General features: G+C 41.2%; 1 protein-coding gene across 1 annotated transcript; it reads left to right on the top strand.

Moving 5' to 3' along the window:
• Positions 9,692 to 15,381, top strand: LOC8060210 (eukaryotic translation initiation factor). Its single transcript, XM_002448079.2, has 9 exons — positions 9,692 to 10,026; positions 10,601 to 10,672; positions 11,493 to 11,588; positions 11,695 to 11,928; positions 12,474 to 12,571; positions 12,702 to 12,789; positions 12,861 to 13,211; positions 13,285 to 13,533; positions 13,854 to 15,381. The coding sequence occupies exons 1-9, from the start codon at positions 9,877 to 9,879 to the stop codon at positions 14,889 to 14,891; spliced, it is 2,376 nt and encodes a 791-aa protein (XP_002448124.1). The 5' UTR covers positions 9,692 to 9,876; the 3' UTR covers positions 14,892 to 15,381.

Here is a 15,495-nt window from a genome sequence, read left to right as displayed (position 1 = left end):
CTCCTATTCAGTTTTCTTTTTTTCTTTTTCTTTTTTTTAGAATCAACTCTCCTATCCTATCAGTTGTCTGTTCTCTGCCATTTCGTTCATTCCTATCCACTCATGGGGCGAGTCAGGCTGGATTTTTAGGCTGAGCCCGGGCCCAAATGAATCGTGCACACACTTTCGGGTAAGAAAAAAAATTAAAATAAATATTGGCCTTGGCTTAATTTATTTTTCTGGGTAGCAAAATTAATCTTTGTCCAAATATAGTAAGGCTCATGGGTCGTTCTAGACCTGACGAGAGCCTCAGACTGGACCGGGCCAAATTGCTCATCGTCTACTTCGGGGCTGTGACGGCTCCATCCTCTCTCTTTTTCTCTCTCTATCTCTCTCAAAGAAAAAACCTCCACGCCGAGCAATAACAGCCAACAAGGCCGAGAAGGACCACGTCGCACACAATTGCGGCAACTGTAGTGGGCGAAGGAGGGAAAAGACCCATTTTTTTACATTTAGCTTTTTTTTAAAAAAAAATACATTTGGACTCCTAGACGACTTAAATCCAGATTTGGAACCAGAGGATGGACGCCGTGAAGCATGACGTCGAGGTTACACGTTTTGACGCCATGAATCACAGCGTCGAGCTTCCTGGCGCAGCGCAGAGTGGCGTCTGCGTGGTTGTTTACGTGGCAAAAAAAAACGACGTCGTGGATTAGGGCGTCGACCTTTGTAATCCAAAACGACCCGCACCCTCTTTCCTGCGCATTCTTTCCGACGCCCTCCTCCACCCTGCTCGCCGACGGCACCGCCTCCCTCGCCGAGCCGCGCACCGGCCTTGCTGCTCCACCCACGGCAGATCCACCCACGGCCTCCACCTGCGGCTGCTTCTTGTTCGCCGGCCGGCTGACTCAGGCGGCTCAGGAGGCCCGGTGGCTGCGGCCCCTCCCGGGCACACCCGCCCCCGGTCTGGTGGCTGGCCCCGATGGTGGGCAGCGCAGCCGCCGGCTGACGGGCCGCCGTTCACTGCTGCCGTGGGAGCTGCACTCGATGGCCGCTGCCCTCATTCCCCGCTGCCGCTGCCGGCAGTGAGCTGCACAGGTATTTGTTTCTTTTTTAGTTAATTTTGTTTAGATAATATAGTTAGTTTTGTAAGTTATTTTTATATCGAGATAATTCTTATAATTAGTTTTTTATTAGTGATGTAATTTAGTTAAATATTACATGTATTGAAGAATACTATCTAATATAGCGTAGTTATTTAACATAGTTATATAGTTTGGTGAGAATGTAGTCCCAATCTAGTTAGTAAATTTAGTTATAGTTAGTTAAATAGATACATAGTTAGATAGGTTCACAGTTAGGTAGATATATAGATAGTTTGATTCTTATTTACAGACATGGGTAGTATTTTAGAAAGGTAATAATAGTATAGTTTTACTCGTATTACTTATAACGGATCTAGTGCAAACTCATCTCTAGTGCAAACTGTGCAAACTCTAATCTGGACCACACGATGTTGATCCAAGGGGCGCGGAGAGATTGGGTAATTTTGCACTTAACCGCCCGCTCTTAATCGCATTTTTACAAATCCCTCCTTCCACCTCTCTCATGCGCCCCTTGGATCAACATCCTGCGGTCCAGATTAGAGTTTGCACAGTTTACACGGGAGATGAGTTTGCACTAGATCCGTTGCCTACTTATATCCCTAGTAACTTTTGTGTTGTGCATATCAATTAGATGGACAATGTAGTAACCCTATACCATGGAGGAAGATCAGTTTGAGAATGTTTGTTTTGTTGGAATCCAAATGGTACCTTTGATGTTTGATGATCGACTATTGTTTTCTGAGTTGATGGGTACTGCTCGTGACAAGCTTAAATGCAATTCAATTGAAGATGACATCTTGATCGAGGGGGTACTTCACCATCGCTGGTCAAGGACAATTTTTAGGCGGTCGGTCTCAATTGTATCCGAGGTTCAATAGGACAAATATGTCAAAATCACACAATGATGGAGGGGTCTGCAACAAAGATATTAGTTATAAAGAAAATTAAATCATACTTCATATGACATAAAATACTAAGTGCACAATAGAAAAATTATCTCACAATAAAGTTATTGCGGCGTTGTTACGGTAGGCTCCCATGCAAAATTGGAACACATCCAAGATCCAATACTTCTGCCGATAGGTTTCCTCGTCTTCAGTAATGTCTACCTTACAAAGATCACCACAAAAGCACATAGGTACTAGAACACCGCTAGGCAGAGGCTTTGGGGCGTACAGACTTCCGATCGTCCGGCCATAGCTACAGTTGCAACATTTTAATTCTAATAAATCAATGCAATTAATGTTTGAACCTAAAACTAGAGTTTACCAATTGATAAACAATAATGAATGAAAATTATTGAAACATGTGGAAATGTTACCTTGGTTTGCTACCTTTTTCACGACGTGGCATCCTACGATTGCAAAATACAAGTATTAATAATCCCTTCAAAAACCTAGTAATGGTGTATCTAAGTCTACAAAATACACCTAATATAGATCAAATCAATGTGTCAAAAACTAAGAGGTGAAAGAGTATACCTGTCTCTTCAAGATCTATGGATCAAATCGAATTTTTGATGGTCGAAATAGTGAATCCAAGTTTGTTGGTCGGATTTTGGAGAGGAGTAGCTGGGAGGGAAGAAGAAAAAGTGAACTGTGGCCACGGTTAGGGAAGGGTGGCTGGCGTTTTGTAAATCAAGACTCGACGCCGTGATCTACGGCGTCCACCTCGACGCTGTGATTTACGACGTCGATATATCTGCCACGTAAATAGCCACGCAGACGCCACGCTGTGCTGTGCCAGGGAGCTCGACGTCGTGAATTACGACGTCGAGACGTGTAACCTCGACGCCATGCTTCACGGCGTCAACACCCTGGATCCAAATCTAGATTTAAGTCATCCAAGGGTCCAAATGTAATTTTTCTTCAAAAAAGTGTCAAATTATAAAAAATTAGGTGGAAAAGAAGATATGTACGACCTAGAGTCCGTGTAACTTTACGCTAAGGAGGATTTTTTTTCTCAAGTGACACAAGATTGGGATGTAAGTTTGGGAGTTGTTGGAAAAATTCCGTTTCCCCAATAATTATGGATTGGAAATGATTACTGAGTACTCTTGGAGATGCTATTTGCCCTAATCTCTTTCTCCCCAAACTCCTAAAAAGAACCGGAAAAGATGGTCTCACAGTAGCCACGTTGTTGATGTACTTCATTCAGCTCACAACGACAAGATCGAGATGCTAATGCATGTTTGCAAAGTTTAGGCGCAACGGATCTCTGTGTGGCCTAGCTAGGCGAATTCTTGGCAGAGAACATCATCTCCGATAGCTGTGATGGCACCCAACAATAAAATTCAAGCTAAGAAATTCGTCCACAAAAGTGATGGATCAACCAGCGGAGAACCAGGGAGATGCGGCATCGGGTTTGTTAAGATACAAAACAAGAGATCCATGCCACACCTCACATACACAGATCAAGGCACAATGATGGCTCTAGGGTGCATAAGTAGTCGTAGCAAGCATTTGCTCGCGTGAAACAACTTAATGACAGCACCATGTCCATGAGTATGAGAATATACTCCGCAAGGCTTACTTAAATTAGTAATGAAGAAATATACAACAACTATAGCATTAGCAAAGTAAGTATGTTAAGTTGCATAAATAGCATTAGTGCATGAATAAAAGTGAAAATAGGACGTTTCAGTTCAGAAAAAAGTGAAAATAAGACTTAACCTTTCTATCTATCGATCGATCTAATTTGAATTTGAATAACATGAGCATGACTGCATGAGATCTATCTTTCATGAGTCATCTATTTGGTAATCCCTCCATTCCAAATTACAAATTATAAGATCTTTTTTCTATATACATTGGTTTTACTATGTATCTAACATAATATATATCTAAGTGCAATAACAAAAGTTACATATATACACAAATCAAAACATCTTATAATTTGAAATGAAGTAACTCTATAGTAAAGCCAATAAAGTATTAGCTTAGTCATAGACTATCTTTTCTATTTTTAATAAAATTTTCCAGAAGGGGCAACTCCTCCGGTTGCTTAAAAAACAAATTTAATAAGTTGAAGTGGTATATATCTTTTTTCACACGAAATAAGCCCACCTAGCTATGATGTGATGTAATCCATCGGTCCGAAGTCCGAACCGCTCGCTAAGCATCCGCGTCCACGCCAGCACCTTGCATGCATGCCACCGTCACTCCCAGCATTAAGGATGTGTTTGGCTGAAGGTGTTAAAGTTTAAAAGGTATGGTAGTATTTTCGTTTTATTTGACACATTATGTTTAAAAGATTCGTCTCCTAAATTATTCTCTAACTATGTTTTTAGTTTTGTAAATAGTTTATATTTAATACTCTATACATGCGTCTAAACGTTTGATATGGTAAAAGTTAAAATTTAACTTCCTAAAAAAATTCTTAAGCAATCGCAGCTGACTTTGAGTATTCAACTAGGACGACCTGTATTTCTCTTCTTCTAATCGCTTGCCTAATTCAGTAGAGTTTTCATTTGATTTCTATATGGTAATATGCAGTAGCCATCCATCCTGGAAAGGAACAACCATAAATGATTAGAGCGATGCTTACTTTTTTTTACAAAAAGTTGAGTTGTTCCTCTTTCACGGAAAAGCCAGAGCCAAAGCCAACATGTTAAAGTAAGTCAGGTTTAACAATAGACGTAAATGGAAGGTCCATGAGCACGAGCACCACGAGAAAGTGAGAAACATTAAAACATTTTGAATGTGGACCGCTGTGACTGTGATCTTGATTTTTATCCGTCCGTACGTCGTGCGTACCCGTTATTGTGTTTAATTATGCAAAATATAGGCCTGTGTCGTTCTCACATGCTACCGTTTACCAATATTTATTAGTTTGATGAGTTCTTATATTTTGAAAGTTACTTCTAAGAAACACAAACTTTTTTAAAAACCCGATATTTTAAGCATACTTTGACAGGGGATTAATCTAGAAACGCCGTGTACTTGCGAGAATGCGAGTTGCGAGGATCAACAACCACGCTACACTCATTTGGTTTGATCAACCTGCAACATAGAGCATTGCCAGTTAGCCCGGCAGCGCTCCAACGGCTCTTACTTGAGAATATTGTATCTCCAAAAGTTATACGACTTCATAATTTATTTTTGGGAAAAGAAAAAAATTCCTCCAATAATTTTGTAAAACTTTCTAAATTCTTGATTTTAAAATCTACAAACTTGCAATATATATTTGGGATTCAAAAAAAAAACTTTAAACTATACTATCCAGTGATTAAAAAGTTGATTCAACTTGCTCTATACTAGATCATTGGAGATGCTTTTAGGATCGAGCGAGCACACTGTTATCAATCTAGAATTGGGATAGCCGACAAGGGACAAGGCATGTTCTTCAGGTGCATTAAAAGCGCCTTGAGTTGTTATGAAAAAAAAAACGTCTTCAAGTTAGCATGGAGGAAGAAATGGAAGCGGGCTAAAAGATGCGGTGGGCTGTGTCTCGGTGGATGCTGAGAGCCTTTTCTCGGACTAATGGTTTGTACGGAGTTGGGTTGGCTTGGGCCCATGTAACCCTGGACGTGTTCTCCATTGGCCATTGCAAGATGAGGGCAGGTTTTATGAACCATTTATTTCCTACTGGGGGTTTTAGAGAAGTATTTCACAATGAAGACTTTTTATGATATTATTATCAAAAACAACTCCAAGAGACGAGATATTTACAACACGAAGCTAAATTTTATAAATTTTCAGAAAAAATAAGCCTCAACTCTTTCTATATGGTGTTTCAAAATAAGAAGCGATCTATTTTGGACCTCTAGTTCGCTGAAAAAAGCATGTTGCACTGGTTTGCCATTCTCCTCCCCCGCGCGAATTCTCGCTCACCGCTACCCTTCCTACACCGGTGGATTTTTCCCGTGTACAATTATGAAAGGATCTATAGATAGGTAGAGAGGTTGGTTAAGCTACAAAATTTCTACAATTATAGATACTAGGCAAAGTGTATTAGTATAAAAAATATTCTAGTAGCCACTATTTTGTCTAGCCTACTCAAAGTAATGCAAGCCACAACGTAGTTCTAGTTGCCAACTTAACTAGTGAACACACAAACACACAAACAACTACAAGCACTACTAAATAAGTAGTGAGCTAGTAACAAGAACAACTAAACTAAACTACTCACTTAAGGGCTAAGATACACAATCAACCAACAAGCTAGAGAGCTACATCTACCAAGCAACTACACAAGCAGAAGATATGAAATGTAAATGCAAATGTGGAGAGGATGAAAACCACTGAAGGCAAGTGACACAATATTTAGTAATTACCCTAGGTTTGGTTCCTTGCCGACAACTTAACCCCTACCGAGGTGAATCCTAATATCACTACTTCACTTAACCTAGCGAGCACCCAAGCTTGGCCCCTACGACAAAGGGCACCACTAGAAGTAAGTAGATCACTGGACCTCGCCATATCTAGATTGATTTCACTAGATTTACTTTTTGAGAACTCACATGAGGTGAGCACAAAGCCCCTCACAATAACCAATGATCAAAGCCCCTACACAACCACTAAGTGGTGTTGATGATAGACAACGAGTTGACAACGAACTTTGAGATGTCAATGAGGGACAACAAGTCGAGATATATGTCATCGACAAGGAAAGACAAGTCAATGATGAAATTCGAGCTATCGACAAGTGATGTTGAGTCGACGATGAACTCTGAGTGACAATGAGGGATGATGAGTTGAAGATGTATGCGTTAATGAGGAATGACAGGTTGATGACAAACTTTGAGCTATCGATGCAGGACAACGAGTCAACGATGAACTCTAAGCTGTCAACAAGGGACTTTGAGTTGACGACAAGCTCAAGCTATCGACAAGCAATGTTGAGTCGATGACGAGTGCCATCGACGAGGAATGATGAGATAATGATGAACTCTGGCTATCGATGAGGGACAACATGTCAAAGAAATGTGCTATCGACGAGGGACGTCGAGTTGACGATGTGCGTCATTGACAACGGATGACGAGGGTTGCTACGAGATGATAATGAATGGCAATGTCATTGAAGATGAATCCCCATCTCAAACATGTGAGAATAGATCGGTCCACAAAGGCCCCACTAAACGCGCTAACTATTGGAAATATGAACTTCAGCAATGAAGATAAATGAATTGTGCATAGAAATTCAGGTGGTAGCACACATGACATAGATTTATAACGGTTCAGCCAAAGGGTGTCATATGTCTAGTGGAGATTTGATTTCTTATCTTATATGCTCGTAGTTTACAGGGATGCTAAGGCTATCTAATAGGTTGTAATGTTTGATGATATACCGATTAGAGGCTCCCACCCCACCTTAAAAAGTCTAGGGTGGGGTTATTATAGATAGAGTCCCAATATGTTTACATGAAGATTCCTGGTTCGTTGTAAAAAATTCTATCAAATAAAATTGTTTTCTAAGTACATATGGCTATGCCTTGTCCACTAAGTAGATGACATACCCTATTCAGATTGGGCCTATCCTTTGACGGCCTCAACCCACCCGGTCCCTATTAGGCTCTCATCGACATAAGGAAAAGCACAGGAGTAGATGATAAACACCACAAGGATAAGACATCAAATATATCCATGTGGTTTGGTGGCCTGCCGGTCACCTACGTCCACGTCGAGGACAGTGCTGAATGATTGTCGCTCCTCGACAAGCTCTCTCAAAGTTGGCTCTAATGCGAGCACTTGTTTATAAGGATGAAAACGGTCGGAAACGGTCGAAAAACTCCTAAATTGTTTTCTACTTTTACATTTGAAATACGAAAACGAAAACGAAAACGGTAAAGTCGGACACGAAAACGAACACGAACTTACGAAACATCGAGAATTTCGAAAACGAACCAATTCGATCGGATTTATGTCGAACACGGTCGATATACGAAAACTCAATACGAAATACTGATATATAAAAGTGCATGACTAAAAGTATATATAGGATCAAGTTCAAGTGCATATAATAATTAAAAAGTGCATGCTCCTTAGTCTTAGGTATTTAATACAATAGCCCACACATAAATACAAGTCTAGAATAAGCAATTAATAGCTAACATGAACACAACTAGCCACTAGTAGAAAGAACGCAGATGCATGGTGAGTAGTCTGTAATTAGACTGTGTGACCCTACAGTTGACTAAATTCGGTTTAAACCAAATTTTGAATTCGAAATATTTCATATTAAAAGTAGAAAAGTAGAAAACGGTCGAAAAATGTCAAAACCGTTTTCTACTTTTATATTTGAAATACGAAACATCTAAAATACGAAAGCGAAAACGATAAAGTCGGACAAAAAAATACGAATTCGATCGGATCAAATATAGAAAGCGGTTCGGTTCGGTTCAGGATATTTCCGTTCCGTTTTCATCCTTACTTGTTTATAAGTCAGTTCGACCACGAAATGCTTCTCAAGCTACAATTCTATGAAGTTTTTTTGCCAATCTTCGGTGAGGATAAGCACAAGAGCCTCTCATACTCGATGATTGGAGCGCCTCACAATCTCTCAAGCGCTTCACGGAGTCACCGCTACTCCAAGCCGTCTAGCTAGCGGCTATCGCCTAGGGCAACAATAAATCCAAAGTAAAGATAGGTCACAAGTACCACAATGTGCCATCTCCAAGAGCAAATGTACTAGATTGCTCCAATCTCACGACAAATGCAGTCTCTAGCAAGCAAATGTGAGTGGAGTGGATCCTTGAGGTCTAGAAGTGTGGATGCCGAGTCAAAACATTTTAAGTTTGTTCAAAATTATAGATAAAGTTACAAAGATTTATGGTATCAAATAGATAATTATAAGTTATTTATTTTTCTTTGAGAGTCAAAACATTTAAAATTTGACCAAAATTATAAAGATTTATAACATCAAATAGGTATAATATGAAAAAATATAGTTAATGAAAATCTAATAGTACTTATTTGATATTATAAATGTTATTGTTTATTATAAAAATTTAGTGATATCATAAATGTTATTGTCTATTATGTAAATTTTGTAAACTTGAGATGCTTTGATTTAAAAAAAAAACAAATGCCTTGTAATTTGGGATGTAGGCCTTGTTTAGATCTATTTTTTTAGATTTGTACACAATAGCCTTTCATTTGTATTTGGTAATTATTGTCAAACCATGGACTAATTAGGCTCAAAAGACTCATCTCGCAAATTACATGTAGTTGTGTAATTAATTATTTTTTTAATTTATATCTAATGTTTTATGTATGTGTTGTAAGATTTGATGTGACGAAAAATCTTTAAATTTTTTTGAATTTTGGGCGGAACTAAACAGAGCCGCAGGGAGTAATTCATATTTTCACGACATGCTCCGTAGAGTGAGAAAGAAGATTACTAACGTGAGGTTCCAAGGTCTACTGTTGGAGACGAGATAACATCACTGTCCAGCTGAAAAAGGGTACCCAGCTGCAAATACCCCCGCCTCACCTGACCAGAACCGTCATTACCCGTCACCGCCAGGCCTAGCGCACGCCGACAGGGGTCCCCCGGACGCCAGCCCTCGTAGGCAAAACCTTGCACGCAGTCACGAAACTGCCCTCATCACTCCGCAGCGAACTACGATACAGCCCCTGCAGCCCTAGCTCCACCAGATAAAACCCCACCTCCTCCCGTCGCCCACGCCTCCCTTCCCTTCCCCTCTCTTCCCCGAAAGAGAGGTCGCAGACGGAACCCTTCCACCCTCCCTGACCTTCGATTCCTCTGCGATTTCCCCCCGCGCGCTCGCCGATTCCTCGATCGACTCCCGCGCGATTCGCTTTCTGGTCGGATTCTCTGCCCCCGAAGCATGCAGCCGGATCAGCCTGTGATCAGCTTGCGCCCCGGCGGCGGCGGCGGCGGCCCGCGCGCCGGCCGCCTCTTCTCCCCCGCCTTCGCCACCTCCGGCTCCGGAGACTTCCTCCGCCCGCACGGCGGGGGCGCCTCCGGCATCTCCAAGGTGAGGAAGGCTCGATCTAGATGTATGGCTTGCTGTCCGTAGTGGGTTCGATTGGTTTGCGGCGTGGCGGGAGGCGGAGATCCGGGGGAAACGATCGGATCTCCTTGTCAGGGGGCCTACTTAATTGTAGATGAGCTCGTTTTGGTGCCACGTCTCATTTCGTTGTCAGATATGGGGAGATTTAGTAGTCTTGAAGCCCCTTAATGAGATTTTATTTATAAGGTGCTGATGCGTACCAAAGGATTGATACTACCTGAGATGCGATTTGGTAGATTCTGATGCATGCCGTGCTCCTGCGCAGGGATTCAGCCCTTAGGGCTTCACTTGCCCTTGTATGTGGTCTTTGGGATACTATATGATGTGGCTAAGCAGTTAACAAGAATATTTCTTTCATCGATATGCTGTTTATTTCACACATGGACTTCTTAGTAGGCTCAACTGTTTTGTACACTGTGCACCCTGCTTCGTCTGGGTTAATTGTCTTAAGTTTATCACATACTGTAGCCAGTGTAAAGTTAAAATGGTTCTGTAGACTCATATGTGCTACCTTGACATAGCTAATATTTTGGTGCAGATCGGCGAGTCACATTTTGAGCCACGCGAGCGTGTTCGTTACACAAGAGATCAACTTCTTGAGCTGCGTGAGGTACTTAATATCTGATGCTTCATACAAAGCCAGTTTCTGGATTTGAAGATTGCTACAGATGTCTTCGTAGACATGTCATTTGTGGTTTTAAAGAATAGTGCCTATAATGTAGCTTGTCATATCTGAAGATTGCGGAAATTCGCTTTGAGTATTCTTGCATATCTGGGCAGTGTCAAAAAAGAGCATACATGCATTGAGAAAATGATACCTCCTCTTGCAAGTGTATGCTACTGTCAAGTGTATGTGCAGTAAAATGGCAACTTTGGCCAATAATGATTACAGCAGTTTCTAGATTGCTTGCAAGAATTTGGTTTTAATGACTATTCTGTCAGTAGCACTTTCATATTGTATTTTTTTTGTTAAGCAAACACTTTGACAGTTGTACTTCTTTGTGAAATTTATATCTTGTAGTCAGTGCTGTATCCAGAGTGGTGTACTTTTCTGAACTGAGGAGAACTCAGGATGGAGGTAGAGGCATTCACAGTAGATGAGGGTGAAGTCGCACATGTAGATGTTAAACAAAATGGCAGGAAGCTCATAGCTGATTGGATATCTCTCTTGTCGGTAGCCATTTTAGGTTGCTTCATTTTATTTCACAATTTATAAGCTCACACTTGTACCCAAATATGAATAGTGCTAATTTGAAGAGGGTGGCAACTGACTTGGTTATCACTTTTTCGAGGGAATATTTCATGTGGCTATGTATGTTAGATGACTTCATGACTTGTAATTGGGAGGCTGACATTCAACGCAGCATGTGGTATGTATACAGTTTATCAAATTTGCATACACTGATTATGGTTCTTCCACTTCTTGGCAGATTGTTGATGTGTCTGAGGACATTCTAAGGATCAAGCAAGAGATTGATGTAGAGCTTCATGGTGAAGATCAGAGCTGGGTTCGCAATGATTCAGCTGTGAGCCCCCTCATTACCTTTCCTTGAGTCTTTTTTTTTTACCTTCTAGTTTTCTCAGATGTTCACAAGGTACTGTTTTGCTAAACTACTGAAATGCATTATTCAGATTCAAGGACAAGCCCAAGCCCAAGCCCAAGCTCAAGCACAAGCACAGAATCGGTATGCTGAGACTGATAACCGTGATTGGCGTGCACGATCAGCACAACCGCCTCCGGCTAATGAAGAGAAATCTTGGGACAACATACGTGAGGCTAAAGAGGCCTATGCCTCTAGTGGTAGGCAACAAGAGCAAGCTAACAGGCAAGATCAGTTAAGCTCCCAGTTTGCTTCGAAAGCTCAGGTACCTTCAAGGAGTACGAACAGCTCTACTAGTTTTGCTGTTCCATTTTACTATTCCATTATTTGTTTTCTTCCTTGCATTTTTATTATTGTCCTGTGCTGTTGTTTATATTTTTCTCTGTGGTTGCAAGTTGAAACTGATTTGGTTAGCTACCCATTTACAACCAATGTTTGTTTGATGCAACTCTTTCCGTCAAATTTCGTAACCAACTTCATTCTTCTGGCCTATCACTATATTAATGTTGAAACCATTTATTTAACTAAACGCCTGACCTAGGAATGTTCAGTACCCCCATGTGATTATGTTAAATCTAGTTATGAATGTTGTGCAAATGACATGAAGTTGTGCTGAGCATAAATTGTAACAGGAAAACAACATTGGTCTGCCATTGTCTACAGTATCTAGGCCTTTTATCTCATGTATTGTATTGTATTGTGGCATTCACTAAACTTGTATGTATGTGGAGCAGGCCAGCCATTTAGCAGATCTATCTGTTTTTCATGTAATTACTCTTCAGATCATAATTGTCCTGTTCTTTTTACCAGGTTGGCCCCACCCCTGCTCTTATTAAGGCTGAAGTGCCCTGGTCAGCCCGAAGAGGCAATCTATCAGAGAAAGAAAGAGTCTTAAAAACGGTGAAAGGGTAATATAATGATTTTGCCTTAATCGGTTATTTAAGAGTGTTGTTTGTCTTACTTATAGATTTATAGAATAAAACTTACCCAGTTCCTTGTTTCTCCATTTTTTTTGTTTAATTGCTCTTAATTATGCAGTATACTGAACAAACTTACACCAGAGAAATTCGATCTTCTCAAGGGTCAACTGATGGAAGCTGGAATTACTACTGCTGATATTTTGAAGGTTTGTTTTATTTACCACCATCTGTTTACAACCTTTTGTTTTCTGACATCTTCCCTGCTGCTTTTGATCAGGATGTTATATCTCTCATATTTGAGAAGGCAGTTTTTGAGCCCACGTTCTGTCCGATGTATGCTCAACTTTGTTCTGACCTCAATGTAAAGCTCCCGACATTCTCTCCTGAAGAGCCAGATGGCAAAGAGATCACGTTCAAGCGCGTGCTATTGAACAATTGTCAGGAAGCCTTTGAAGGTGCTAGTAGCTTAAGAGCTGAAATTGCTAAATTAACTGGCCCTGACCAAGAGATGGAGAGAAGGGACAAAGAACGGTTGGTCAAACTTAGAACACTTGGAAATATTCGCCTAATTGGTGAGCTACTCAAGCAAAAAATGGTTCCTGAGAAGATAGTTCATCACATTGTTATGGTACATACCAGGAACTAACAACAGTACCTCTATTATCCGGTGAGATCTCTTCTAATCCATTCTTTGTATGCAGGAGCTATTGGGGTCTGGGCCTGATAAGAAGCCATGCCCTGAAGAGGAAGATGTTGAGGCTATCTGTCATTTCTTCAATACGATTGGTAAACAGCTTGATGAGAACCCAAAGTCTCGGCGGATTAATGATACCTACTTCATCCAGATGAAGGAGCTAACAATGAATCCTCAGCTCGCACCACGATTGAGGTTTATGGTTCGTGATGTGATTGAACTCCGATCAAATAACTGGGTGCCTCGACGTGAGGAGGTAATTAAATGACTACTGTATATATGATTTAACTACCTTACTTTCCTCGGATTTGTAATGGCATCAATGCCTTGATCTCACATGTACTATGTGACTGAATGACATGCTTAGAATCATTCTGTTATTTTGATGTGCCAGCATGAATTTTACTGAAGTTAATGCTTAACTCTCGATTTTGGATGCATATAATGAATCTGTGATATTGATGCAACACTTGGAACATTTTTGGTATCCTATATCGTACATAGGTCTCAGGACATAGCCACATTTTAAGTTTGTTGTAAAATTATTCTGAGATCTATACTGTTTGTGACTTTCAGATTAAGGCCAAGACAATCAGTGAAATTCACTCTGAGGCAGAAAAGAACCTTGGATTACGACCTGGAGCAGCATCTGTCATTAGGAATGGCCGTAGCTCACCAGGCGGCCCCCTTTCGCCTGGAGGTGGGTTTCCAATGAATCGCCCAGGAACTGGAGGCATGATGCCTGGAATGCCTGGTTCAAGAAAGATGCCTGGAATGCCTGGGTTGGACAATGATAACTGGGAAGTTCCTCGTTCTAGATCAATGCCAAGAGGTGACTCGATTCGCAACCAGGGGCCATTGCTCAATAGGCCGTCAACAGTTCAAAAGGCATCATCTATTAACACGAGGCTTCTTCCTCAAGGCAGTGGCGCAGCACTAATTGGCAAGAGTGCACTTTTGGGAACTGGTGTTCCACCATCTCGTCCTCTCAGCTTTACACCTGGACCAGCACCAGCTCAAACTACACCATCACCAAAACCATTAATTGCAGCACCAGCTGTTGCCCCTGCTCCTGATAAACCAGCCAGTGCTCCCAAGGGCAACTCTGCTGAGCTTCAGAAGAAAACAATAGCTCTTCTTGAGGAGTATTTCGGCATACGTATTTTAGATGAGGCACAACAATGTATCGAGGAGTTGCAGAGTCCTGGTTACTACCCGGAAATTGTTAAAGAAGCTGTCAATCTTGCTCTAGATAAAGGCACCAATTTTGTTGATCCTCTCATCAGGCTACTTGAGCATCTGTACACAAAGAAAATTTTCAAGACTCAAGATCTGGAAGCCGGTTGCTTGTTATACGGTGCTCTGCTGGATGACATTGGCATTGACCTCCCTAAAGCTCCAACACAATTTGGTGAAATTATTGCTCGCCTGACTTTGTTGGGCGCCTTGAGATTTGAAGCTGTGGAGGAGGTTTTAAAGAAAATGGAGGATACATTCTACCGCAAGCAAGTTTTTAATGCTGTCATGAAAACCTTGGAAGCAAACCCATCAGGTCAGGCTATCTTAGGCTCACAGGCTGCTGTAATAGACGCTTGCAACAGCCTTTTGAAATAATCGTCCTAGCAGCTTTGGCCTATCAACTTTTTCAGATGCTGTATCCTGCAGAAGCCAGCGTCATGTATTCTCTATAGTTTAGGTGTCCAAGGAACTCGGTACCAAAGATGTGAGGAACAGCCAGTTTTGAGCTGTATAATTTTGCGAGATCAGATGAGTGTTGATTATTATTGTTTCGACCAGGAAGGAAAGAAAGAAGCCATGGATTTTGCTCTTGGGCGGCCAGCTTAATTTGCTGGAGCCCCAGATGAACAAGGCTAAATGTGATGTTTTTGTGTCCACCTAAAATGTTGTTAGTTCTTTTTCTGTGACTACACATTTTGTAACATTGTACTATGGTTTTGGAATGTTTCGTCGGTTACAATATATTGTGTTATTTAGGAGTCATTGCTCGATCTGCCTAGGTCCTGGTTTACCCAGTTGCTGCCATGATGTTCTTGGGCTTTGGTTTTCCATGCTGTTTAACTGGAGATTTGATGTTGGCTGTGTATGTACATTTGGCTGCTCATGCAATAGTTGACTAGTATGTATTCCGCGCTTTGAGATATCTTGGGCGGTCGACTGGCGCTGTTCTTCGGCTGCCTAGGAGAGTTATAGACGAAGC

This window comes from Sorghum bicolor, chromosome 6 (assembly GCF_000003195.3).
Source record: "Sorghum bicolor cultivar BTx623 chromosome 6, Sorghum_bicolor_NCBIv3, whole genome shotgun sequence".
NCBI classification, from domain to species: domain Eukaryota; kingdom Viridiplantae; phylum Streptophyta; class Magnoliopsida; order Poales; family Poaceae; genus Sorghum; species Sorghum bicolor.
Note: the sequence above shows the minus strand (reverse complement) of the source record. Positions and strands in the feature narration are given on the sequence as shown.

What these genes read in the sequence shown, in the direction of transcription:
- LOC8060210 (XM_002448079.2), top strand. Translation starts at nt 9,877, where the DNA reads ATGCAGCCGGATCAGCCTGTGATCAGCTTGCGCCCCGGCGGCGGCGGC. An exon ending in AACTTCTTGAGCTGCGTGAG is followed by an intron (nt 10,673 to 11,492) that starts GTACTTAATATC and finishes ACTTCTTGGCAG; the next exon opens with ATTGTTGATGTGTCTGAGGA. An exon ending in TAGTTCATCACATTGTTATG is followed by an intron (nt 13,212 to 13,284) that starts GTACATACCAGG and finishes CTTTGTATGCAG; the next exon opens with GAGCTATTGGGGTCTGGGCC.